Below are 27657 nucleotides of genomic sequence, written 5' to 3' on the forward strand. Positions count from 1 at the left end.
ATCAGAAAGTGAGAAGAGAGGAATTGAAGAGCTTGATTAAAGAGAGAAGTATCCACATATCAATTTGAGAGCTTTGAAACTTCGGCAGAAATAGAAGTAAAAAAAAGTTGTAATATATGACGAATTAGATTTGGATGAATATAGAGATACGAGGATTGTAGTGCTGAAGAAGGTTACGTGAATGTGGAGAATAGCAGCACCAGATCAGAATTGAATACAAAGATGAGAAATTTTTAAATATGAGGAAGTAACTGAGCCAGGGGCTGGTGGAGATCAGTGAGCATGGAGATGATGGACACATGTCATTTTGTCTAAATGAAGATGCCATAAATATGGTAAGGTGAGAGCAAGTAGAGATAAGCAGATCATGAGAATGAGAAATAAGGTGGCAGAATAATATGAAGTAGAATAGTAAAACAAATTTGGTCTTAATAGGTATTTTGCATCAGTCTTCACAATGACACTACTGGTATGCCAGAAATTCAGGTGTATCAGAACAAAAGTGAGTGCAGCTACTCTTACTAAGAAGAAGGTGCTTGGGAAGCCGAAAATCTGAAGGTATATAAAGCACATAGACCAAATGGGCTACACCCCAGGGTTCTGAAAGAGGTAGCTGAAGAGATTGGGAAGGCATGAATAATGATCTTTCAAGAATCACTAGATTCTAGAATGGTTCTGGAAAATTGCAAATGTCACTCCACTCTTTAAGAAGGGAGGGGAGGCAGAAGAAAGGGAAATTATAGGCCAGTTAGCCTGATTTCAGTAATTGGGAGGATGATGGAATCCATTATTAAGAATGGAGGCTCATGATAAAATGGTCTAAGTCAGCATGATTTCCTTAAGGGAAAATCTTGCCTGACAAAGCTGTTGAAATTCTTTGAGAAAACAACAGGCAGAATAAACAAAGGGGAATCAGTGAATGTTGTTTACTTGGATTTTCAGAAGGCCTTTGTCAAGGTCTCTCACATGAGGCTTCTTAACAAGAGAAGAGCCCATGGTATTACAGGAAAGATACTAGTAAGGACAGAAGATTGGCTGACTGGCAGGAGGTAAAGAGTGGGAATAAAGGGGGCCTTTTCTGGATGACTGCTGATGACTAGTGGTGTTCAGCAGGGATTATATGTCAGTGATTTGGATGACAGAATTGATGTATTTTGGCTAAGTTTGCGGATGGTATGAAAGTAGGTGGAGGGGAAAGTAGTTTTGAGGAAGCAGGGAGTCTGCAGAGGAACTTGGTCAGATTAGGAGAATTGGCAAAGAAGTTGCAAATGGAAAATAGTGCAGAGAAGTGTATGGTCCTACACTTTGGTAGAAGAAATAAAGGTATTGACTATTTTCTAAATGGGGAGAAAGTTCAAAAATCGGAGGTGTACAAGGTCTTAGGAGTCCTTGTGCAGGGTTCACAAAAGATTAATTTGCAGGTTGAGTTGGTAGTAAGGAAGGCAAAGCAACATTAGCATTATATTTTGAGAGGACTAGAATATTAAAGTAAGGATGTAATGCTGAGGCTTTATAAGGCATTGGCATTTGTCAGACCACACTTGGAGTATTGTGAGTAGTTTTGGACCCCTGATTTAAGAAAGGATGTGCTGATGTTGGAGAGGGAATAGAGGGAAGTTCATAAGTATGATTCTAGGGATGAAAGGGTTAATGTATGTAGAGTGTCAGTGGACTTGTACTCGCTGGATGTTAAAAGAATGGTGGGGGGTTGGGTTGAAAACAATTGAATATTGAAAGGCCTAGAGAGGGTGGATGTGGAGAGGATGTTTCCTATAATGGGGGAGTCTAGGACCAGATGGCACAGCCTCAGAATAGAGGGACATCCATTTAGAATGTTGAGGCCAAGCCATTGGGTACATTTAAAGCAGAGGTTAATAGTTTCCTGATAAGTAAGCATGTCAAATGTTACAGGAAGAAGGCAGGAGAATGGGCTTGAGAGGGATAATAAATCAGCCATGGTGGAGCAGACTCAATAGGCCAAATAGCCTAATTCTGCTCCTGTGTCTTATGGTATTCTATCACAACACTGTTTTAGATAACATAATTGAAAACTGAGTTTTTTTTCTATAAAAAATAAAGGCTATACCCAGTCTGCCAGGCATTTTCTTTCTGCAGAGTCTTGCATTTATGCTTACAATGGACTTAGCTCTGGCCTGTTAATTTAAGTCTGAAAAAGCATGAGAAGTTTGTGGATGCCACCCTGAACTTGGGTGTGCTTCTAACTATATCTCCTAATTTACCTTAGAATGTTGAATATTCCAAATGCGGTATGGGAACCTTTGTAATAAATTCCCAGTAATGTTAGAGCTCTAGAGAATGACTTGCGTTTAGTTGAAAATCTGGCCTAGTCCTTTATAGTATGTAAAGACTTGTGAAAATTCTAAAGATATTTGGAATCAGAATCAACATATTGATGTAGTTATAAAGAAGGCAAGACAGCAACTATTCTTTATTAGGAGTTTGAAGAGATTTGGTATGTCAACAAATACACTCAAATTTTTATAGTTGTATCATGGAGAGCATTCTGACAGGCTGCATCATTGTCTGGTATAGAGGGGCTCCTGCACAGGACTGAAAGAGGCTGCAGAAGGTTGTAAATCGAGTCAACTCCATCTTGGACATCTTTATCCAGGACATCTTTAGAGAGTGGTGTCTCAGAAGGGGAGCGTCCATTATTAAGGACCTCCAGCACCCAGGGCATGCCCTTTTCTCACTGTTATCATCAGGTAGGAGATACAGAAGCCTGAAGGCACACACTCAGCGATTCAGAAACAGCTTGTTCCCCTCTGCCGTCCAACTTCTGAATGGACCTTGAACCCATGAACACTACCTTACTACGCACAAACTTTGGACACTACCACACTTTTTAAAAAAAATATATGGTGTTTCTGTTTTTGCATGTTTTAAAAATCTATTCAATATTTGTAATTGATCGTTAATTTATTGTTATGTTTTATTTTTTTCTCTCTGCTAGATGACGTAATGCATTGAGCTGCTGTTCTAAGTTAACAAATTTCACATCACGTGTCAGTGATAATAAACCTGATTCTGAAAGAAAATTGAGGTTAATGCATATTCAGAATTATAGGCAGCTTGGTGTAAACCCATGGCTTCAATAACCTGTATCAATTGTAATTACCCAATAATAGTGACTATGCTTAAGATCTCCTGTCTCAGACTTTATTCTTGTGTGATAAAAGGCAAAAGTATGAGATGCTGAGGTATTCAACTGTATTCTCCATCACCAAATGTACTTTTCCATTGTACAGTACTGTGCAAAAGATATACAGCCCAGTGTATGATTAAACAAAGATACAAATAGGTGCTACTGATCAATGACATAATGAGTTGAATGAACTAAACTGGTAACCTAAAACAGAAAGTGGTGCAGAATCAATCAAACTGGGTGAAGGACAACTAAAAGAAAAATGTGAGGGTGTGGCAGATGTTGACAGTTTAACCATTAAATCATCAATTCGTACACCATGACAAGAGTGATCATAGTGACAAGATGATGATCCTGCATCAGCAAAGTCTCTCCCAAACAGAAATTTCACGGCTGACAGGAATTTCAGCAAATGCTGTCCAAGCTCTTCTGTACACTCAATTGAATGACATCATGAGCTCAGTGGAAAAAGGAAAGAGCTTGATCACTTAAATTATTTAATTGTTATTATTTTACTGTAATTTCAATTACATTTGTTTTGCTTCAAGAACTTTAAATCTTAAAACTTAAATCTTTTTGAATAATGTTTAAATCTCTGTGACTGAAAACTCAATGTTCAACAATTTTTTGACTGTGGGTGGGCTGTCAAAGGCAATGATGATGGATGGGACTTTGGGATATGATGCCCAAGGCTGACTGTTCGGAGCTTTGATAGATGCCTCTTGGATGTGGAGGCTTGGCTTTTTTTGGATTTGCACATACAGGAAAATGACAGATGATTGGGTTTTCAGGCAGCAAGTCAGGCAATGGCCAAGATCCTGGATGATCTGTAAGGTTCATAGAATGAACTTGGGCTGGGTTTCAGTATATTCCTCAAACACTTGTTTTAACTGATTGTGGCATATACCCCAATAAATAAAATACTTGGGATAGTGAGTCATGGAAAAGATTGTTATTTCATGCAAGTTGCTTCAGTTACACTTAAATTGACCTAGTTGGATGTTTAATTTATAGGAAATTGTTAACTTGTTTTTCCCTATTGTTTATAAACAGCTGACACAGAAGATGTATGTATTGTGGAACGACTGTTTTCCAGCAGTCTAGTAGCTATTGTGAGCCTTAAAGCACCCAGAAAATTGAAGGTTTGTCACTTTAAAAAAGGAACGGAGATCTGCAACTACAGTTACTCTAATACTATTCTGGCTGTCAAGCTAAACAGACAGGTGAGAAACAGCGGCATGGTGATTTATCTTCCCTCCCAATTCCTCTCAGACCTTTTCCTCAGGTACCTGGGGACTATTTTCACTATGATTCAGTGATGATCCTCCTTACCTGTGCCTACAGCACAAGATGTGCTCTCACATGATAGAGTTTGCCTTGAATTCTATTAATTATTATAGCTAGAAGTTTGTTCATTACACTCCTGTGTTTTTAATCACTCTATCATAGCCTGCTGTTGATTGCTGATCTGTCCTCTGCAGCTGATTATTGTCACTTTTTCTTCCCCTACGGATTTTCCTGCCTAATGGACTGATCCTATGTATTAAGTTCCTGCCAGTGAATAGGTTATTGATTTGTGGATATTGTAAAGGGGTTTAAGGTTACGATCTTGTGGAACTACCATCATGCAAAATAAGAATTAGAATAGTATTTTTTATCTGATTTCAATTAATGACAGTAGAGTTTCTGGGATTTTTAAAGTTCTTTTTACTGTCAGTAGTAGTCAGAATTTTACAGCACAGAAGTGGGTTCATAGACATACAGCATCCATGTCAACCTCTTTGCCTGTCTACACTTCCAATCAAAGTGTCTCCTGAATGCAGTGATTGCATTGATTCCACCAGCTCTTTTGGCAGTGAGTTCTAGATATTACCCACTTTTTGTGTTTTGTAAAGGAAAATATTTACCTTTTAAGACTCCTTCCTCTCACCTCCAACCTATGCCCTCTTGTTTTTTGATACTCCTGCTCACGAAAAAAAATACTATCTGTAGTCCTTCATACTATATAGTTCTAACACCTTGCCTCCTTCACTCCCGGGGAAACAAACACAGCCTATCCAATCTCTCTCTGTAACTAAGGTTTTCTGCTCCAAACAATATCCTCTTAAATCTCTTCTGCAATTGTAATTTAACCAGACTTTTGCACTAATGATCCAGAAATTGTTTGGATATCGATAATGTCCATATGACATTAATTTACTACATTTCTGTCGTTTGTTGGAAGTTGTTTAAAATTTGGTAAAGGGATTCAGTGTTGGTGTCACCTCAAAGTTGCTAGGTGGTTTATAGACCTGTAAAATGTCATGCTATCATTATTTACACAAAACTGCTAATATAGATTATTTTCTAATAAAAATGTATTCTGTGGGAGATTTATTGGATAATTATTTAGCTTTGGTAAAATTTGGCAGTGGTGTATTTAGTATTTTGGCTTTTAAAATGGCTAGTAGGAGAACACTATGCTGTGTCCAAAATATTTTGTGGTTTCAAGGTTTTTATTACAAACAAGTAGTTTTTTTTTCATCTATAACATTGCATTATTCTGGTTTTCTATGATTAAAATTGACTTTCTTCCCTACATATAGAGATTGATAGTATGTCTGGAAGAGAGTTTGTACATTCACAATATCCGAGATATGAAAGTACTGCATACCATTCGGGAAACACCACCAAACCCCACAGGTAAATCCTATATTATCTCAAGCAATAAACACCAGCAATGGTGTGAAGTGATCATGAAGTGTTTTTGTACAAGATTTTTCATAATCAGTGAAAATTTTTATTTAATTAAAAATTGTATCCCAGGATGTACCTACAAAGTGTGGGGAAATTATCCATTTTAAATGATGACTGATTTATACACAACAGTAATCAGTTTACTGTTAAAGGACTACTGATTATTTTACAGGCAAAGTGCTACAGATCAGCAGCTCCAGACAGTACAGAAACTTGTATAAAACATGAGTGTGTGCATAATTTCAACTGCTCCTTTCATTGCACATTTTGATCTGAAGTATTATGACAATTGATTAACTTCAGTTATCTTCTTTTCAGGGTTGTGTGCACTTTCCATTAATAATGATAATTGCTATCTTGCTTACCCTGGTAGTGCAACCATTGGGGAAGTACAGGTGTTCGATACTATCAACCTGGTAAGAAGTTATCTGTTGAGTACAGAAATAATGTACAAGATGATAGTGCTTTTACCTTTAACATTTGTGAATATTTCAGACATTTGAATAAATGCATTACTTATTCTCAGCCAACCAAAAATTTGCCAGTGAAGAACCTAAACAAATATCCCAACATTATTTTGACTGCATCTGATTGGAGAGTTTCATGAAAAAGAATAAATAGGTTGTATACAGCCAGTGCTGTGCTGAGGTCGTTTATCATTGAATTGGTGAGTAGTGACTCAGCATATTGGAGGGAGATTGAAAATCTGGCTGAGTAGTGTCCTAACAACCACCCCTTACTCAATGACAGCAAGACCAAGGAGCTGATTATTGACTTCAGGAGAAGGAAACCAGAGGTCCATGGCCAGTTCCCATCAGAAGATCAGAGGTGGAGAGGGTTAGCAACTTTAAATTTCTAGATGTTATTTCAGAAGACCTGTCCTCGACCCAGCACATAAGTGCAATTACAAAAAAAGTGCAGCAGAGCCTCTATTTCCTTAGGAGTTTGCGGAGATTCGGCATGACATCTGAAACTTTGACAAACTTCTGTAGATGTCTAGTGGAGAGGATACTGGGCATCACAACCTGGTATGGAAACACAAATGCGCTTGAATGGAAAATCCTCCAAAATTGGTGGATATGGCCCAGTCCATCACAGGTAAAGCTTTCCTAACCATTGAGCCCATCTAAGTGAAGCGCTGCCACAGGAAACTAACATCCATCATCAGTGACACCACCACCACCACTTTCTTCTCACTGCTTGCATCAGGATGAAGGAACAGGAGTCTCGGCTCTTGCATCACCAGGTTCAGAAACAGTTACTACACCTCAGCAGCCATCAAGCTCTTGAACGAAATGAGACAACTTTATTCAAATTTCACTTGCCCCATCATTAAAAAGTTCCCACAACCAATGGACTTTCACGGACTCTTCATATTATGTTCTTGATATTTATTGCTTATTTATTTATTATTATTATTTCTTATTTTTTACAGTTTGTTGTCTTCTGCTCTCTGGTTGAGTGCTTCAGTTGGGCTGTCTTTTATTGATTCTGTTATGGATCTCAGGGTTGTATATGGTGCCTATAAAAAATATCACCACCCCTCCCACACCTGGAAGTTTTTATGTTTTATTGTTCTACAATGTCGAATCACAGTGGATTTAATTCAGCTATTTTTGAAGCTGATCAACAGAAAAAGACACTTTCGTGTCAACATGAAACAGATCTCTATAAAGTGATCTACATTAATTACAAATATAAAACATAAAATAATTGATTGAATAAGTATTCACCCCCTTTAATATGGCACAGCAAATCATCACTGGTGCAGCCAATTGGTTTTAGAAGTTGCGTAGTTAGTTAAATGGAGATCACCTGTGCAGTCAAGGTGTTTCAATTGATTGTAGTAAAAAATTTTAACTGTATCTGGAAGGTCCAGTTGCTGCTGAGACAGTATCCTGGCCAAAGCCACACCATGAAGAACACTCCAAAATTTCCAAGCTACTGAATATCCCTTGGAGTACAGTTAAGTCAATCATCAAAAAATGAAAAGAATATGGCACAGCTGTGAAACTGCCTAGAGCAGGCTGTCCTCAAAAACTGAGTGACTGTGCAAGAAAGAGACTAGTGAAGGAGGTCACACCAAGAGAACTTGTATCTCTGGAGGAGTTACAAGCTTCAGTGGCTGAGATGGGAGAGACTCTGCAAACAACAACTATTGCCTAGGTACTTCACCAGTCGCAGCTTTATGGGACAGTGGCAAAAAGAAAGCCACTGTTGGAAAAAACAAATGTGAAATTTTTGATAGGAGTTTGCCAGAAGGCATATGGGAGGCTCTTAAGTCAGCTGGAAGAAGGCTCTATGGTTTGATGAACCCAAAATTGAGCTTTCTGGCCATCAGTTTAAGCCAAACACTGCATATCATCAAAAGCACACCATCCCTACCATGAAGCATGGTGGTGGCTGCATCATACTGTGGGGATGCTTCTCTGTAGCAGGCCCTGGAAGGCTTGTGAAAGTAGAGGGTAAAATAAATGCAGCAAAGTACAGGGAAATCTTGGGAGAAAACTGCAAGAGAACTGTGACTTGGGAGAAGATTTGTTTTCCAGCAAGACAATGGCCCCAAGCATAAAGCCAAAGCTACACGGGAATGGCTTAAAAACAACAAAGTTTATGTCTTGGAGTGGCTAAGTCAAGAGTCCAGACCTCAATCCAATTGAGAATTTGTGACTAGACTTGAAAAGGGCTGTTCACTCATGATCCCCATGCAATCTGACAGAGCTTGAGCAGTTTTGTAAAGAAGAATTGGGAAAAATAGAAGGTCCAGATGTGCAAAGCTGACAGAAACCTATTCACAGTTTCAATGCTGTAATTGCTGCCAAAGGTGCACCTGCTAAATACTGACTTGAAGGGGGTGAATACTCATGCAATCAATTATTTTGTGTTTTTTTTATTTGTGATTAATTTAGATTACCTTGTGGCGATTGTTTTTCACTTTGGCGCAAGAGTCTTTTTTGTTGATAGGTGTCAAAAAAAGCCAAATTAAATCCACTGTGATTCAATGTTGTAAAACAATAAAACATGAAAACTTCCAAAGAGGGGTGAATACTTTTTATAGGCACTGTATATTTACTTCAATAATAAAATTTACTTTGAACTTTGTAACATCTCATATATATCTCCAGTACTTTGTATATTGGTAGTTGTGTAACTTTGGGACCAGGAAAAAAGCATGACCTGTACTAGTAATTAGACAAAACACTAATTGAGGGTTTATTTATCTTTTTTTTATTGAGACGCAGCGTGGAATTAACCCTTCGAGCCATGCCACCCAGCAATATCCCGATTTAATCCGAGCCTAACTATGGAACAATTTACAGTAACCAATTAACCTACCAACTGGTATGATATAATATTGTGGGAGGAAATCAAAGCACCTGGGAGAAGTGGTCATGGGGACAACATATAAATTCTTTACGGGCAGTGATGGGAATTGAACCCAGATTATCTGTACTGTAAAGTATTGTGCTAACCACTATGCTACTGTGCCGCCCTTAAGTTTATGATTCACAGGATGGAGAGAATCGTGGCCAGCTTCCATATACAGAGCAATCCTGCTTCCAGCTTCATGTTCATGTTTTCAATTTAGCCAGTTTAGTGGTAGGCTTCAGGCATAATACTGTATATGTAGTGTTCATTACAATGCTAATATGAGGGCTATTGCTTATTTTGGCATCAGCCCATGAAGCCTTTGTTTTTGCCTCCACAAATGTGCCCAATGTTAATCTTCAGTTTAGTATTGGACACGCCCTTCCTATATAGCATATTGGAAGCGCACACCTAGTTCCCAAAGTGAGCACAATAAAAATATCTTGACTTTTAAAACCTTAAAAAAGGCTCTTTTAAAAAGCAAAAGCTCCAGACATATCTGAAAACTACCTAAATGTATCTTAAGTAATTACAATAATCAAGATAGAATTCGATCTGGACTACACTAACCCCAAGTAGGGCAAAGGAGGATAAGACCGTTAGACATAGGAGCAGAATTAGGCCATTCAGCCCATCGAGTTGGCTCTGCCATTTCATCATGGCTGATCCTGGATCCCAAATCATGTGATGCTTGAACCTGTCAGGGATCTATCAATATCTGCTTTAAATATACCCACGGACTTGGCCTGCACTGCAGTCTGTGGCAGAGCATTCCACATTTTCACCCCTCTTTGGCTAAAAAAAATTCCTCCTTACTTCTGTTCTAAAAGGTCGTCCCTCAATTTTGAGGCTGTGCCCTCTAGTTCTGGATACCCCCACCAGCAAGATCATCCTCTCTACATCCGCCTTATCTAGTCCTTTCAACATTTGTTAGGTCTCAATTAAATCCCCTTGCATGCTTCTAAGTTCCATTGAGTGCAGACTCAAAGCTGCCAAATTCTCCTTGTCTGTTAACCCTTTCATTCCCAGAATCATCCTTTTGAACCTCCTGTGGACTCTCTCCGATGACAACACATCCTTTCTGAGATAGGAGGCCAAAACTGTTGACAGTTCTCCAAGTGCAGCCTGAGCAGTGTCTTATAAAACTTCAGCATTATCTCCTTATTGTTATATTCTATTCCACTTGAAATAAATGCCAACATTGCATTTGCTTTCTTTGCCACAGACTCAACCTGTGAATTAATGTGCTGGGAGTCTTGCACAAGGACTCCTAAGTCCCTCTGCACCTCTGATGTTTGAATTTTCTCCCCATTTAGATAATAGTCTGCACTATTGTTCCTTTTACCAAAATGCATTCTCATAAATATCCCAAAACAGTATTCCTGCTGCAATTGCATTGCTTCCTCAGCACTACCTAACCCTCTACCTAACTTTATATCATCTGCAAACTTCACTCCAATGCCATCAAATCCATTATCTAAATTATTGACAAACAATGTGAAAGTAGTGGTCCCAATACTGACCCCTGAGGAACACCACTAGTCACTGGCAGCTGACCAGAAAAGGCCCCCTTTATTCCTTTATTTACTCGCAGTCTCATGTGAGGCACCTTATCAAATGCCTTCTGAAAATCTAAGTAAATGACATCCATTGCCTCTCTTTTGTCCACCCAGCTTGTTATTTCCTCAAAGAATTCTAACAGATTTGTCAGACAAGATTCCGTTTTACAGAAACCATGCTGTCTTTGACTTGTTTTATTATTAGCTTCCAAGTGCTCTGAAACCTTGTCCTTCATAATGGACTCCAACATTTCTCCAACCATTGAGTTTAGGCCCTCTGGGCTATAATTTCCTCTCTTTTTGTCTTCCTCCCTTCCTAAAGAATGGACTCACATTTGCAATTTTCCAGTCCTCCAGGACCATGCCCGAATCAAGTGATTCTTGAAAGATCATGACCAAATGCATCCATTAGCTCTGTAACAGGAAAGGTCAAAGGATATAACTATAATTGTACAACATAATAGTGCAAGGTTTCAGGGAAGCCTTGCATAAAAATGATTATATCTACAGCTCACAGAACATTTGCATGATTGGTATGTTGTAGATATAATAATAATCCAAAAATAATTGTCAGTGCTCATTTGAGAAGAAAGTGAATTTTTAGCCATTGTTTCTAGGAATAAAACTGGTAGTTAAGCTTAGCTTATCTTTTGAAATTAATCTCTTTCTTTCCCTTTCATAAATTTTTAAAATTCATGAGGTAAACATATTAAGTTGCTGTTAAATAACTGGAAGTTGGGGGAGGTAATTTGGGGGGGAGAGGCTGACATCATAGCCCAAGTTGGGCAGTCCAGTTAATGCTTGGAAATACGCTCATCGTGCTCTTTCCCATGCAATACAGCACTCACCAATTATCAACAGTCTGTCCTGTCTTGCATCAAAGACTGAGAATGGACTCAAAAATAAACACAGTCCCATTGTGCACAGCTATACTGGGCTGAGAGATCTCTAATGAGATTGCTGACAGGGCTGATCAGTCACTGCCCACCAATGTAAGCCCTGGCAGTTTCACAGTACTGGTGCTAAAGCTTTTAGGAATGAGATTATGAATGCTAGCTGGCAAGAATTGAAGACCAATCTGATGGAAGTTTTCGATAAGGTACCTTTTATATGATTTGATTTCAGTCTTCTGGACTGAAAGAAGTGAACAGTGGAATTCTCCTGGTGTTTGTATTACAACAGTTTTCTAATTGAAACATCTCAGCCCAGTGCTCCTGGATACAGTTGCTGCATGTGTGATAGAGATACAGATAGGTGAGGAGGGAGTGTTCCGTTTTTCATAAAGAAGCACATGACAGCAGTGCCTAGATGAGATTCTTGGGGGATCATTCAGTGAAGCCGTAGGAGTAGAACTTAGAAACAGGAAGAGGGTGCCACTCTGTGGGGCTGTGTTATAGTTTCCTACCTCCACCCTGCCATGGTCAATGGGAACTTGAGGAGCAGGTGTGTGGAAAATTTGCTCATAGTTGTAAGAATGAGTGGGATATCTTAATTTCCATAGTATTGACTCGGCTACCCCCAGAGTGTTTGGTTTCTTGACGGGGGTGGAATTTAAAATGTGTATAGTAAAGTCAATATATAGGGGGCCTTTCTCGGGAGGAACAAGGCAGAGCAAGTAACTGAAGTGGCAGTCAGGGAGCACATTGGCTTTAGTGACTGTAATTCCAGTAGTTTTAAGATAGTTCTGGAAAAGGATAGAAAGGTCCATGGGTTAGGGTCATAATTTGGGGGGGAGGATATTAGACAGATCTAGCAGAGTTCATTTGGGTGAACTTGTTAGAAGGGGAACAAATAGCTAGTGGGAGGCTTTTAAGAGTGTGATATTAAAAGTCCGGGAGCAGCATGTTCCTGTTAGGATGGAGGCTATAAATCTGGTAAAGTTAGGGAATCCTGGTTGATGAGAGATATTGAGGATCTGGTCAAGGAAAAGGAAAAATGCATTCAGTTTAGAAGATCAGGGTTAAGTGAATATTTTGACTTAGAATAAGATAAAAATCTGGAGGAGTGAGTGTATGTAACAATCTGCTATAGGAAGCAGATCAGGCAAGTACAATAGTATTATTTAAGAAGCACTTGAATCAGTTCATGGTGGTACAGGGCTTGGAGGGATATGTGCTGAACACAAGAAATTGGGACTAGATGGCTGGGCAGTATAGTCAGTATGGACTGATTGGGCTACAGGGCCTGTATCTGTGCTTTATGACTATGATCTAAAATTAATATGACCAGGGAAAAAGTAATAGGTAAAGTTGTTGACAGAAGGATTAGCAAGTATACTGGAACTGATGGCTGGATAAAATTTTTATGAGCAGTGGTTTTAGAGAAACTTTATTAATTTTGAAAACCATCTGGATTCTGCAAAATATGAGAAGTAGCATTACAGTTCAAATGAAGGAAACGAGAAAATGGGGAGCTGTAGTTCACCAGAAGTCAATTAAGTGATAAAAGTGTACTCAAAAACTCAGAGCATAATTAGAATTAATCAATGTAACCTTGTGGGAGAAAAAAAATGCTTAACTAATGAGTCCTTTGTGAATATCAGCCTTGCTTGCATGCCTTTATTTTATACATCGAGTACAAGTTAGGCCATACTTAAGAATTTAAATGTGTTCTAAGTGTTGAGTAACCAACCACACTGCAGGGAAAAAAATAGTTAAGGAGGAGTAGAAAATATTTACAAGAATGTTGCTTGGATTGGAGGTAAAGTTTGGAATAAGCATTCTCTTCAGTTAATTTTACCTTACACTACATATTTTTAACAACAATATGTGTCATAATATTTTTAAATGTGGAGTTTAAAGATCTCTTCTCAAGTTCTTGTAATATGATTGCAATTACTAATCTAAGCAAATGCTATTGATTTTATATCCATTGTGGTTCAATTTTAGCGGTAAGAAATTTTGAATTATTAATTTCCTTCCTTTGTAAATATTTGATTTTAAGCTGTCATATTTTGCATAATATACCCAAAAAATAGATTGTTAGTGATCAATAATTAGAATGAATATTTGAAGTATTTTTGCTTTTGTTGTAAAGAGAGCTGCCAACATGATCCCAGCCCATGACAGTCCTCTTGCTGCTTTGGCATTTGATTCAAGTGGTACAAAACTGGCAACAGCCTCTGAAAAGGTAAGCTATTTGAGGAAAATATATAATTAATTATTATGAGTTTTATAACTTGGATACAATCAAAATTATAAACACAAGTATCTCTTTCTTTCATGGGCCAAACGTTCATCATGATCATCAATAATAGTGCGTATAATGTAAAAGAAAACTTCCCAATGAATTTTGCAGAAAAGTTACCAGATAAAATTTGGCATGAAGCCTCAAGAAGATTATTGAATAGGTTACCAAAGGTTTAGCCAAAAAGGCAAACTTAATAAGTATTATTAGAGAAGAGGCAGAAGAGGGTATTTAAGTTACAGGAGCTTTGTACCTAGGTAGCCAAAATCACAACGTCAGAGACCAGAAATGGAAGAGTATTGAAATCTTGAAGGGTTGCAAGTTGTATCAGTCTGGTTACGTTGTGTCAAATGTTCTGCTGGATACATTGGTTGATTCTCTACCTGAAATATTCTCAGTGACGTATACGTTGTAAATGTTCATCAAATAACACTTATGTAGCAACATATTAGTTTATAATCAATTCAGGTTCTAGAAATTGCTGAATTAATTCCAGTAAAAGCATAAAATACAATTGTCACCTGGCCCATCATTCCTTTTGACAGTTATTTATCTTTGTACATCTGTAATAGGACATGAACAGTGACCATAGACTATAAATTAATTAAAAGGAACATTCTTGTATTACTATCATACTGCATTTGTTGCCTCTCACCAAGATACTAATAAGCCCACAAGACAGAGGAGCAAAATTATGTCACTCAGCCCATCAATTCTGCTCTGCCATTCAAATATAGCTGACTTATTTTCTTCCCCCCAACCCCATTCTCCTGCATTCTCCCTGCAACCTTTGACACCCTTACTAATCAAAAACCCATCACCTCCACTTTAAACATACCCAATGACTTGGCCTCCACAGCCACCTGTGGTAATGAATTTTCTCTCTGTCTCTCACTCACTAGCTTCCCTTTATGTTTCATCTTCTCTCTCCTTTTTTCTTTTTTAATTGCCTCTGTTGGTTTTTAATCCCAATCTTGTAGCTTCCTGCTAATTTTTGCTATTCTGTATGCCCTTTCTTTTGCTTTTATGCTGCCTTTGACTTCCCTTGTTAGCCATGATTGCTTTGTCCTCCCTTTAGAATGCTTCTTTGTCTTTGGGATAAACCAATCTTGAGCGGCTTCCCTGCTGATGCCCCGTCCTATTAACTTTGGCCAGCTTCACTTCCATGCCTCTATTCTTTACTTTAGTTGCCTTTTCTCCACTGTAATAACAATGTATTTTTTATTTTTTGCTTCTTCCTCACAAACTGCAGAGTGAATTCTCATATTATGATCACAGTCTTCTAAGGGTTCCTTTATCTTAAACTCCCTAATGTAGTCTGGTTAATTACACAATAGCAAATCCAGAAGTACCTTTTCCGTAGTGGGCCCAACCACAAGTTGCTCTAAAAAGCCATCTTGTAGGCATTCTACAAATTCTTTCACTTGGGATGCAACACTAACCTGATTTTCCCAATCTGCCTGCATATTCAAATCCAGCATGTCCATCATAACATTTCCTTTTTCACATGCCTTTTCCATCTCCATCTCCTGTTATAATTTGTGCCCCACATCCTGCCTTCTGTTCAGAGGCATGTATATCCATATATCCCAACTTGATATTTTTAATCTTTTGAGGTGTATTAAACACTAATTACAAGGATTCTACATCTCATCCTATGTCGGGGTCACCAACCTTTTGGGCACCGCGGACCAATTTAATATTGACAACATTCTTGTGGACTGGCCAACGGGGGGGGGGTTAATCACGACAAGAATGTAGGTGATAAGTCAACTATAAGTCACTTGTAAGTGGCTAATACACTTAATTTCATTTCTAAAAGGGTTTATCTAACAAATTTAATATTAAACACACAGCACATATTTTCCTCGCATGAACATAGTGATTAGTCAATTATAACTCACTTATAAGTCAACAGCATCATAACATTTTAAGTACTGTTTGGATATTAAACACAAAGCGCATATTTTACTCGTATGAACATATAAAATTATTGCAACACACCAGTGAAAGGACAAGGTAAGGTCTGGAGGTCCCAGTACCGGGGCTGCGGCAGTCGCAGTCCAGACAGAACAACTGATGGAGCGAGGAGTGCGACAGGGCACATGCCCGTCCCCCTTGTAGGTAGGTAGGATCTATTGACTGACAAAAGTTTGGCTTGAGGGATGACTTTCAGTAGGTTTGAGGTAGACTTTGAGGTAGCTGCTCTGCTACTTAGGAAACCCTGAACCAGAATTAGGTTGTCTGTGAATATTTTAGCACTGGGTTCCCCAGGAACATTCGGTGCGCTAAACAGGTTTAGAGGCGGCGCCCATCTGTCTGCGCTCCAAGCCAGTAGCAAAGACACTTTTCGCCAGCCGCGTGAGGCGGCCAGTTACCCGAGGCCAACCAGTGATCCCTGGTGCGAGGGTATCACTGCGTTTAGGCGACTGTTGACCTCGAGTGCATTCAAGTTCAACAGTGGGCGTGACAGGGAATGAGGAAAGGTGCAGCTGACTCATATCGTTTCATATCGCCAAATCATATTGTTTCCCTGTGGCCCAGTAGCACATTCTTTGCAGCCCGGTGGTTGGGGACCACTGTCCTATGTCACTCTTCCAAGCTGACATTGCTTTCCTTCAATAAAGTCATATTTGTTGTCTTGATAACTCCCGGCTTCTGTCAAAGTGGGCGGGTCAGCATTTTCATTCATCCTTTGCCGCTAAAGCTAGGGGAGTCTCCATCCTTATTAACTCAAATATTCCTTTTGAACATAATAAAATATCTGACACAAATGGCCATTTTATTATTGTTTCTGGTAAACTATATAACACTAAAGTTGTACTAGCAAACCTGTATGCCCCCAACTTTGATGAGGTTAACTTTTTTGAACATTTTTTTTCCTCACTACCAGACTTAAACTCATACTCTCTTATATTGGGTGGTGACTTCAACTGTTGGTTAGATCCTAATCTGGATCGATCGTCCTCTGTTACCAGATCACCTACTAAATCTGCCTTAGCTATCCAATCGTTTCTCTCTAATTTTGGTATCTCTGATATATGGCGTTTCCTTCATCCTGCTGAGAGAGATTATTCTTTTTTTTCACATGTTCACCATACCTTCACTAGAATTGACTATTTCTATGTCACTCTTCCAAAGGATTTGATTGCATATTTTTTTTTACCAGTAAATCCATCCCCTCTGTCCACCTTCCTGTCCTTTCAATACGATGTGTATCCTCGGATGTTAAGCTCCCAGATGTGATTATCTTTCTACCACAATTCGTTGATCCCCACAACGTCATATCTGCCAATTTCTAACTATGTTACAAGATCATCTACTATATAATTTCTCAAATTTTGTCAATATTCTTTATAATAGAGACCTCTATAACCTTCCCTGCATTCTTTTTCTTTTACTTTATTCATACTTTTCCAGGCTTTGATAACTACCCCCCTACTATCTAGTTTAAAGCCATAGTCCTAATTATGCAATTTGCTTGGACCCTGGGCTCATCATGGTTCGGGGGAGCCCATTGCGTTGGATCAGCTCTGTCCTTCCCCACTACGAGTATCCTTGCCAAAGACTCTTGAGCCAAAGCCTCAGTTCTCAGACTCTGACTCTGGCCCACTCACATAATGGCATGTCCAAAATGGCCTCTGGGACCCTGGCCTCCACCTCTTCTCCACAAAGCCCCTCAAAGCAAAGCGTCAGTTACCCACTCTAACTCTGGCAACTTTAACCATGGCTGCTCCATTTACACCTGACTTTTTATTGTCCCAAGTGATACTCACATGCAACAAGACTTGTACTTTGGAATGATGGTTCCTACTCCTGCACAGATCTTGCTTTCGCTGCTGCAAATTACTTTAGTACATGTTTTCCTAAGCAAGTGGGCAACTTACTGGACCTTTTCAGGGAATATTCAAAGAATATTCACGTATTATAGATAACAAATTTTGTGTGGAAGCTTAGATAGGCTATCTTAGTGTTTTTTTTAATGGCCATTAATAGAGTAGATAGATTCCTGTGAATATTTATCAGCTTTACTTGATTCGTTTAATCTTGTTTCATGGCACAGAAGAATGAAATTACGGTTTCAACTTTTGGGTTGCTATGTCACTAAATGGTTGTACTGGCACCTGGAATTGTCTTGCTATTCTTTGGCCTAAAGATCTGGTCATAAGGAATTATGTGATTTATAGGAATGCCGTGTTATTGTTCTGCCAATAAACTTTCCTTTCTTTTGGAAAAGTACTGTACCTTGCCTTTTTATAGCTTCAAGGCGTGGAAGTTGCCACAAATAATTGTAATTGCATGCTGATAGGGTGCCACTCTGCAGTGCATTGCTACATCAGCTTGTGGTCCAAGCACAATATAATCATAATGTTAATGAAACCTGTGCTTTTAACATTGTTCTGTTCATCTGTCTATCTATAAATACTACACAATAATAATCATTTCCTGATCTCAATCAGGAAATGATTATTGCTCAGAGTAACTTCTGATTTTATGCTTCATTCTTTGATTTTGATTCTACAGGGAACAGTTATCAGAGTATTTTCCATTCCCGAGGGGCAGAAACTCTTTGAATTCCGGAGGGGTGTTAAAAGGTAAATGAAAGGGCAGAGTTAAACTTGCTTATGTATTTGTTATTAAATACAAGGATTTAAGTCACTGATGACTTAGAAAAGCACAGTCTAGTCTGAGGTCTGCCCGGCCTCAGTAAGAAGTTCATAATTCACTTTGACTATAGTCTTTCACAAAGCATTTCATAAAGTTGAATATAAGCAACAATAAACTGTTAAAGCTGTAAGGCTTTGAGGTAAATATTGTAGATTGATTAAAAAAAATAAAATAAAGTTATTTCTTAAAAGAAGAATATTTTTTGAGTTGTGAAGAGTCATTTTATAAACATTCTTAATGGGCAAGTGTACTTTTTTTTCCTAATGCAAATGACCAGAAAGGTCAGTGCATTGGAGGAAGAATGCTCTAATTATTTAATTGGAGAAGTGTATTCGGTGATGTATATATTTCATGAAAAGCATTAGTTAAGGTGGAAAGTGAAAAATATTCATTAGTCTCAACAGATCAATTCTCAGCATACCCAAAGAATCGAATAGCCAAAACATTAGACTGCAGATCATATAGCTGTGATTCAGTTCTATATAGCCAAAGGAGTATTATCAAAGTGTATTGATTGCATTATAGAAATTGCAACAATGCACAAAATGCTGGAGGTCAGGCAGCATCTCTGGAAGTGAATAAACAGTTGATGTTTTGGGCTGAGACCCTTCCTTTGGGACTGAACAGGAAGGGGAAGATGCCAGAAATAAAAGGTGAGGGGGGTGGGGAAGAAAGATAGCTGGAACGTGATAGATGAAGCCAGGTGGATTGGTAAGATAGAGCTGGAGAAGAAGAAATCTGATAGAGAAGAGTGGACCATGGGAGAAAGGGATGGAGGAGGGGATCCAGGGGGAGGTGATTGGCAGCAGAGAAGAAGTAAGAGACCAGAGTGGGGACTGGAAGAAGAGGGGAGGGGGAGGAAATACTTCTTGCACTGAAAGAGAAATTGATATTCATGCCATCAGGTTGGAGGCTATCCAGACGGAATATAAAGTGTTGCTCCTCCACCCTGAGGGTGGCTTCATCTTGGCATAAGAGGAGGCCATAGATTGACATGTTGGAATGGGAATGGGAGTTGGAATTAAAATGTCTTGCCACTGGGAAGTTCCACTTTTGGCTGATGGTGAGGAGGTGCTTGACGAAGCAGTATCACAGTTTACAACGGGTCTCACCAGCAAAGAGGACCCTGCATGGAACACAATAGATGACCTGAGCAGATTTGCAAGTGAAGTGTTGCCTCACCTGGAAGGGCTGTTTGGAGCCCAGAATAGAGGTGAGGGAGGAGATGAATGGGCAAGTATAGCACTTCAGTCACTTACAAGAGTAATTGCTGGGAGGGAGATTAGTGTGGAGGGATGAATGGAAGTACAGCAGCTGTTTTTAGCGTAGCAAACTCACACAGGCAGCAGCGTATTAACTAATTGATCTATTTTTATGATTCTAATGGAGGCACACAAATTGACCGTAAAAACACCATAAAACATAGAACAGTACAGGAACAGGCTTTTTGACCCACAATGTTGCACTGAACCAAACAGATTATCAATCAAACGGCCAATTAGGCTAGTACCTTATGCCTATACAATGTCCATAGCCTTTCCTTTCTTCACATTCATATGCCTATCTAAATGTCTCGTAGAAGTCCCTAACGTATCTGCCTCTACCACCACTCCTGGTAGTGCATTCCGAGCACCTATCACTCCCTGTATTAAAGAAAAAACTTGCCTCTCACATTTCCTTTAAAATTACTCCCTCTCACCTTAAATGCCTGCCTGCTAATATTAGACATTTCAACCCTGGGAAAAAGATACTGTCTGTCTACTCTATCTGTGCCTCTCATAATCTGAGAAACTTCTATCAGATCTCCCCTCAGCTTCTGCTGCTCCAGAGAAACCTACCTTCGTTTGTCCAACCCCTCATTATAGCACATGCCTTGTAATCCAGGCAGCATCCTCTTCTACACCTTCTCAGAAGCCTCAATGTCCTTCCTGTAATGGGGCAACCAGAACTGTATGCAGTATTCCAGATACAGTCTAACTAGCATTTTATAAAACTGCAACATAACTCTCAGACCTTTGAATTCAATGCCTTGACTAATAAAGGCAAGCATACCATGTACCTTCTTAACCATCCTATCAATCTCTGTAGCCACTTCCAGGGAGATATGAACTTGGATCCCAAGATCACTCTGCTTATCAACACTGTTAAGTGCCTTGTCCCTAACAGTGCACTGTCTGTTTGCATTTTCTAATGAAGTGCAACACTTCACATTTGTTCTGGTTAAACTCCACCTGCCATTTCTCTGTCCATACCTGCATCTGATCTTATCCTTGTGTATTCTTTGCCAGTCCTTTTGCTAGCCACACCACCACCAAACTTGGCATCATCTGCAAACTTATTAAGTCACCTGTCTGCATTTTCATCCAGATCATTTATATACATCACAAACAGATTCCCCAGGGAACTCCACTAATCACGGACCTCCAGCTAGAATAAGTCCCTTTGACCACCACTCTCTATCTTCAATGGGCAAGCCAGTTTTGAATCCAAACAGCCAACTCACCGTAAATCCCACTTATCATAACCTTCTGCATAGTTATCCTCTGTCTCCTGATGTATGTGTAGAATGTCTTGGGATTCTCTTTAATCCAACTTGCAAAGGACTTCTCATGTCCCCTCCTGACTTTCCCAATTTCCTTGTTAATTTTTCTGGCTTCTTTATAATCCTCAAAGGCTCTGTTTGATTCTAGCTTCCTAAGATTTGCACACTTTTTTTTGACTAAGTACATTACCTCGCTTGACATCCAGAGTTCTCTTACCTTGTCATCTTTGTGTTTCCATCTGACTGGAATGTACCTGTCCTGTATTCTGTGCAGTTGGTCTTTAAACATCCTCCACAAGTCGGATGTGGACTTGCCCTAAAACAGCTATTCTTAATTAACTCTCCCTAGTTTCTGTCCAGTGCTCTTTTAATTTTCCCTGCTCCAATTTAATACTCTCCCACAAGGTCTGCACTTATGCTTATCTAACATCGTTGTCGTTAATGTGCCGTGAAATGCTTGCCTTTAGGGTGGTAAATGTGCCTCGGGGGGGGGGGGGGGGGGGAGCAATATCCTTGCTGGTAGGTTTGCTAGCGTGGTTCGGGAGGGTTTACACTAATTTGCAAGGGGGATGCGGCCCGGAGCGATAGAGCAGTGAAAGAAATGTATGGAGTAAAGCCAGACCTAACATATAGAGAGGCTTTGAGGAAAGAGCAGCAGAATAAAGGGTATAAAGGTAGTAAGGTAGAAGGGCTAAAGTGTGTGTACTTCAATGCAAGAAGCATCAGGAACAAAGGTGATGAACTGAGAGCTTGGACACCTACATGGAATTATGATGTAGTGGCCATTACGGAGACTTGGCTGGCACCAGGGCAGGAATGGATTTTCAATGTTCCTGGATTTCAGTGCTTTAAAAGGGATGGAGGGGGTAGGGGAGGAGGGGTGGCATTACTGGTCAGGGATACTATTACAGCTGCAGAAAGGGTGGGTAATGTAGCAGGATCCTCTTTTGAGTCAGTATGGGTGGAAGTTAGGAACAGGAAGGCAGTAGTTACTCTACTGTGGGTATTCTATAGGCCCCCTGGTAGCAGCAGAGATACCGAGGAGCAGATTGGGAGGCAGATTTTGGAAAGGTGCAAAAATAACAGGGTTGTTATCATGGGTGACTTTAACTTCCCTAATATTGATTGGCAGTTGATTAGTTCCAAGGGTTTAGATGGGGCAGAGTTTGTTAAGTGTGTCCAGGATGGATTCCTGTCACAGTATGTTGACAGGTCGACTAGGGGGAATGCCACACTAGTTCTAGTATTAGGTAACGAACCGGGTCAGGTCACAGATCTGTCAGTGGGTGAGCATCTGGGGGACAGTGATCACCGCTCCCTGACCTTTAGCATTATCATAGAAAAGGATAGAATCAGAGAGGACAGGAAAATTATGAGGCTATAAGGCTAGAACTTGCGGGTGTGAATTGGGATGATGTTTTTCCAGGGAAATGTACTATGGACATGTGGTCGATGTTTAAGGATCTCTTGCAGGATGTGAGGGATAAATTTGTCCCGGTGAGGAAGATAAAGAATGGTAGGGTGAAGAACCATGGGTGACAAGTGAAGTGGAAAATCTAGTCAGATGGAAGAAGGCAGCATACATGTGGTTTAGGAAGCAAGGGTCAGATGGGTCGATTGAGGAATATTTGGTAGCAAGAAAGGAGCTTAAGAAGGGGCTGAGAAGAGCAAGAAGGGGGCATGAGAAGGCCTTGGCGAGTAGGGTAAAGGAAAACCCCAAGGCATTCTTCAATTATGTGAAGAACAAAAGGATGACAGGAGTGAAGGTAGGACTGATTAGAGATAAAAGTGGGAAGATGTGCCTGGAGGCTGTGGAAGTGAGTGAGGTCCTCAATGAATACTTCTCTTCAGTATTCACCACTGAGAGGGAACTTGATGACGGTGAGGACAATATGAGTGAGGTTGATGTTCTGGAGCATGTTGATATTAAGGGAGAGGAGGTGCTGGAGTTGTTAAAATACATTAGGATGGATAAGTCCCCGGGTCCTGACGGAATATTCCCCAGGCTGCTCCACGTGGCAAGGGAAGAGATTGCTGAAACTCTGGCTAGGATCTTTGTGTCCTCATTGTCCATGGGAATGGTACCGGAGGACCGGAGGGAGGCGAATGTTGTCCCCTTGTTCAAAAAAGGTAGTAGGGATAGTCCAGGTAATTACAGACTAGTGAGCCTTACGTCTGTGGTGGGAAAGCTGTTGGAAAAGTTTCTTAGAGATAGGATCTATGGGCATTTAGAGAATCATGGTCTGATCAGGGACAGTCAGCATGGCTTTGTGAAGGGTAGATCGTGCCTAACAAGCCTGATAGAGTTCTTTGAGGAGGTGACCAGGCATATAGATAGGGTAGTGCAGTGGATGTGATCTACATGGATTTTAGTAAGGCATTTGACAAGGTTCCATATGGTAGGCTTATTCAGAGAGTCAGAAGGCATGGGATCCAGGGAAGTTTGGCCAGGTGGATTCAGAACTGACTTGCCTCCAGAAAGCAGAGGGTCATGGTGGAGGGAGTACATTCAGATTGGAGGGTTGTGACTAGCGGTGTCCCACAAGGATTTGTTCTGGGACCTCTACTTTTTGTGATTTTTATTAACGACCTGGATGTGGGGGTAGAAGGGTGGGTTGGCAAGTTTGCAGACGACACAAAGGTTGGTGGTGGTGTAGATAGTGTAGAGGATTGTCGAAGATTGCAGAGAGACATTGATAGGATGCAGAAGTGGACTGGGAAGTGGCAGATGGAGTTCAACCCGGAGAAGTGTGAGGTGGTACACTTTGGAAGGACAAACTCCAAGGCAGAGTACAAAGTAAATGGCAGGATACTTGGTAGTGTGGAGGAGCAGAGGGATCTGGGGGTACATGTCCACAGATCTCTGAAAGTTGCCTCACAGGTAGATAGTGTAGTTAAGAAAGCTTATGGGTGTTAGCTTTCATAAGTTGAGGGATAGAGTTTAAGAAACGCGATGTAATGATGCAGCTCTATAAAACTCTAGTTAGGCCACACTTGGAGTACTGTGTCCAGTTCTGGTCACCTCAGTATAGGAAGGATGTGGAAGCATTGGAAAAGGTACAGAGGAGATTTACCAGGATGCTGCCTGGTTTAGAGAGTATGGATTATGATCAGAGATTAAGGGAGCTAGGGCTTTACTCTTTGGAGAGGAGGAGAATGAGAGGAGACATGATAGAGGTGTACAAGATATTAAGAGGAATAGACAGAGTGGACAGCCAGTGCCTCTTCCCCAGGGCACCACTGCTCAGTACAAGAGGACATGGCTTTAAGGTAAGGGGGAGGGAAGTTCAAGGGGGATATTAGAGGAAGGTTTTTCACTCAGAGAATGGTTGGTGCGTGGAATGCACTGCCTGAATCAGTGGTGGAGGCAGATACACTAGTGAAGTTTAAGAAACTACTAGACAGTTATATGGAGGAATTTAAGGTGGGGGGTTATATGGGAGGCAGGGTTTGAGGGTCGGCACAACATTGTGGGCCGAAGGGCCTGTAACGTGCTGCACTATTCTGTGTTCTATGTTTAGCTACCTTAATACTTAAAGATCTGTGGTCACTCTTTCCTAAGCCACGACCAGACTCAGTACAGTCTGTAACAGTTTCTTCCTTCAAGCTATCAGACTCCTCAATACCCAGAGCCTGGACTGACACCAACTTACTGCTCTCTACAGTGCCTATTGTCTTGTTTATTATTTATTGTAATGCCTGCACTTTTGTGCATTTTATGTAGTCCTGGGTAGGTCTGTAATCTAGTGTTTTTTTGCTGTGTTGTTTTCACGTAGTTCAGTGTAGTTTTTGTACTGTTTCATGTAGCATCATGGTCCTGAAAAACGTTGTCTCGTATTTACTGTGTACTGTACCAACAGTTTTGGTCAAAATGACAATAAAAAGTGACTTGACTTAACTGTTCATCCACTGAAACATCAGTCATTTGGCCAGGCTTATTACCCAACAGCAGATCCACTACAGCCCCTGCTCTTGTTGGAATATCTACATATTGATTTAAGAAGCCCTCCTGGATGTATCTAACAAATTCTGCCCCATCTAATCACTTGCACTAAGAAGGTCCCAGTTTATATTAGGGAAGTCCCCCATAACAACACCCCTATTGTTTTTACACCTTTCCTTAATCTGCCTGTATATCTGTTCCTCAGTGTCCTGGTGGCTTTTAGTAGGGGTGGGGCGGCAGTCTGTAGTACTATCCCATCAAAGTTATTGCACCCTTTCTATTTCTACCATACAGTTAGATGTGGTGGACAAGCCTTCCATTATGTCCTCTTGAGCAAAGCTGTGATATTGTCCCTTAGTAGTGCAATTCTCCCCTCCCTGTCACCTTCCTCTCTATCTAAAAGGTCGAAAACCTGAGACATTACAGACATATTCCTGTCTCTCTGTCTCTCTCAAACAAGTTGCTGCAATGGCCACAATATCATAATTCCATGTACTAATCTGTGCTCTTAAGTTCATCACATTTACCCATGATATTCGTAGCATTAAATTACATGCAGTTAGTCAAATTATGTGTCTTATTGTACCCATTACTTTGCTCATATCTGACTTCCTTTCCATCCCTCCACTTTCTGACCTGGTGCTCTGGTTCCCATCCCCCTGCCAAGCTAGTTTAAACCCTTTCGAGTAACACTAGTGAACATCCCAGCCAGGATGCTGGCTCCCCTCCAGTTAGGTGCTTTCCACCCCACTTGTACAGGTCATCTCTGCCCCAGAAGAGTTTCCAATGATCCACGCACCTCCAACCCTGCCTCCTACAGCAGTGTCTCATCCAGTCATTTATCTGTGGTGTGATCCTGTTTCTGCCCTGACAAGCATTTAGGACTGGGAGTAATCCAGAGATCCTGCTCTTGCCTTGTTCCTTACTTGCCTTTTCTCTCGGGTATTCTTCCCTCCTTTCTATCTGTAACAATGTGCCAAACCTTTTCTGCTTTTCTGCAAAGTGTTGTAGAATCTTTCAGGACTCCCTGAGGAAAGATATAGATAGGGTCTTTAAAGCAAGAGTCATTTGAAAGGCATCACTTTCTTAGCAATATATAGGAATGTTCATCTTGATATTGCTATAATTGGACTTGAATCCACAACCCTCTGACTCGAAGGCTAGGAACTAGTAATCGTACCAGCACATGACTACATCACTAAGGCTGTATAAAATTAAATTAACTAACAGAATTAAGTGACAGACAACTTTTCCTCTATTGTGATGGAAAAGGAATTTAGCAATTTCCTGTATTTAATGTATTGTTTTTGTTTCTTAATTGATACTAATTTTGAGTCTTGCTGAGAGAGTTGAATAATTAAATTATTTACTCATTTTCTTGTTTCTTGTCATTTTAGGTGTGTGAGTATCTGTTCACTAGCATTCAGCATGGACGGAATGTTTCTGTCGGCCTCCAGTAACACAGAGACGGTACATATCTTCAAACTGGAGACACAAAAAGAAAAGTAGGTCAATACTGAAATAATTCTCAACAGGTAAAATTGATAAGCCTCCTAATCAAAGAAATTCTCATGAAGTACCTTCATAATAGCAATGTTCTGTTCTGCATACTATTAAAAAAATCCTTTTCCAACACATTCATAAATTATGCTTCATCTGAACAATTTTATCTGTGCAAATCCTATTTGTGACATTTATTTCTATGATCTGTAAGGCCTGCCGTGCTTACGTGAACCACCTTGGTGCAGGAAATGAGGCTTGTACCAATTTCAGTGTTAAAACTGGGCAGATGTCCCACCCTGCAGTTTACCTTGCAGCAACTGATTTTGAAAATGCTTTGATATTATTTTGCCCAACTGATTCAGTTTGCACATGTGGAATGTTATGGGAAATGAATATATTTTTAATCAAAAGCAAAGCATGCTGCTGTGGGATTTGGAAGAAGTCTTTGTGCAGCAACACAGTCCTGAAAGAGATGAGAAAGAGGGGACCAAGGAGGAGAATGATTCAATTGCTTTTTTATCTTTAAACATTTTTCTTTGTTCAGACCGCAGGAAGAACCAACCACGTGGACTGGGTACTTTGGGAAAGTGCTCATGGCTTCCACTAGCTATCTGCCTTCACAGGTCACAGAAATGTTTAATCAGGGCAGGGCATTTGCAACAGTCAGATTGCCCTTCTCGGGACACAGAAACATCTGTGCGTTGGCAACGTGAGTATCCTGTTGGTAAAAACTAAATACACCAAGCATTGTTTTACTTTTTTTTTAAAAACAAATGGTGTACAGCAATATTGGACAGTCAAACTAAACACTTAACTTTAAAATATTCAAGGTTCCAGTACACTGAATAAAGAATAAACTTACTTTTGACTGTTACAATTTAATATCATGGCTTCCACTAGCAGATAGCTAGTGCAAGCCATAAGCACCTTTCCATTATATCAAGTTATTCTTGGTATATCGTTTGTTGCTTTGACCTCAGATAAG

The 27657-nt window shown here is 40.0% G+C and overlaps 1 protein-coding gene across 2 annotated transcripts in view; it reads left to right on the forward strand.

Moving 5' to 3' along the window:
- The window catches only part of wipi2 (WD repeat domain, phosphoinositide interacting 2), an 84074-nt gene that overhangs the window by 45524 nt on the left and 10893 nt on the right, over window positions 1-27657 (forward strand). For both annotated transcript variants that reach the window (XM_059979498.1, XM_059979497.1), the window contains 7 exons: window positions 4220-4389; window positions 5752-5848; window positions 6221-6318; window positions 13867-13959; window positions 18541-18611; window positions 26567-26674; window positions 27217-27381. In XM_059979498.1, coding sequence (XP_059835481.1) covers window positions 4220-4389; window positions 5752-5848; window positions 6221-6318; window positions 13867-13959; window positions 18541-18611; window positions 26567-26674; window positions 27217-27381 — 802 coding nt within the window. The remainder of the gene's footprint in view (window positions 1-4219; window positions 4390-5751; window positions 5849-6220; window positions 6319-13866; window positions 13960-18540; window positions 18612-26566; window positions 26675-27216; window positions 27382-27657) is intronic.

Source organism: Hypanus sabinus, chromosome 9, assembly GCF_030144855.1.
Source record: "Hypanus sabinus isolate sHypSab1 chromosome 9, sHypSab1.hap1, whole genome shotgun sequence".
NCBI lineage: Eukaryota > Metazoa > Chordata > Chondrichthyes > Myliobatiformes > Dasyatidae > Hypanus > Hypanus sabinus.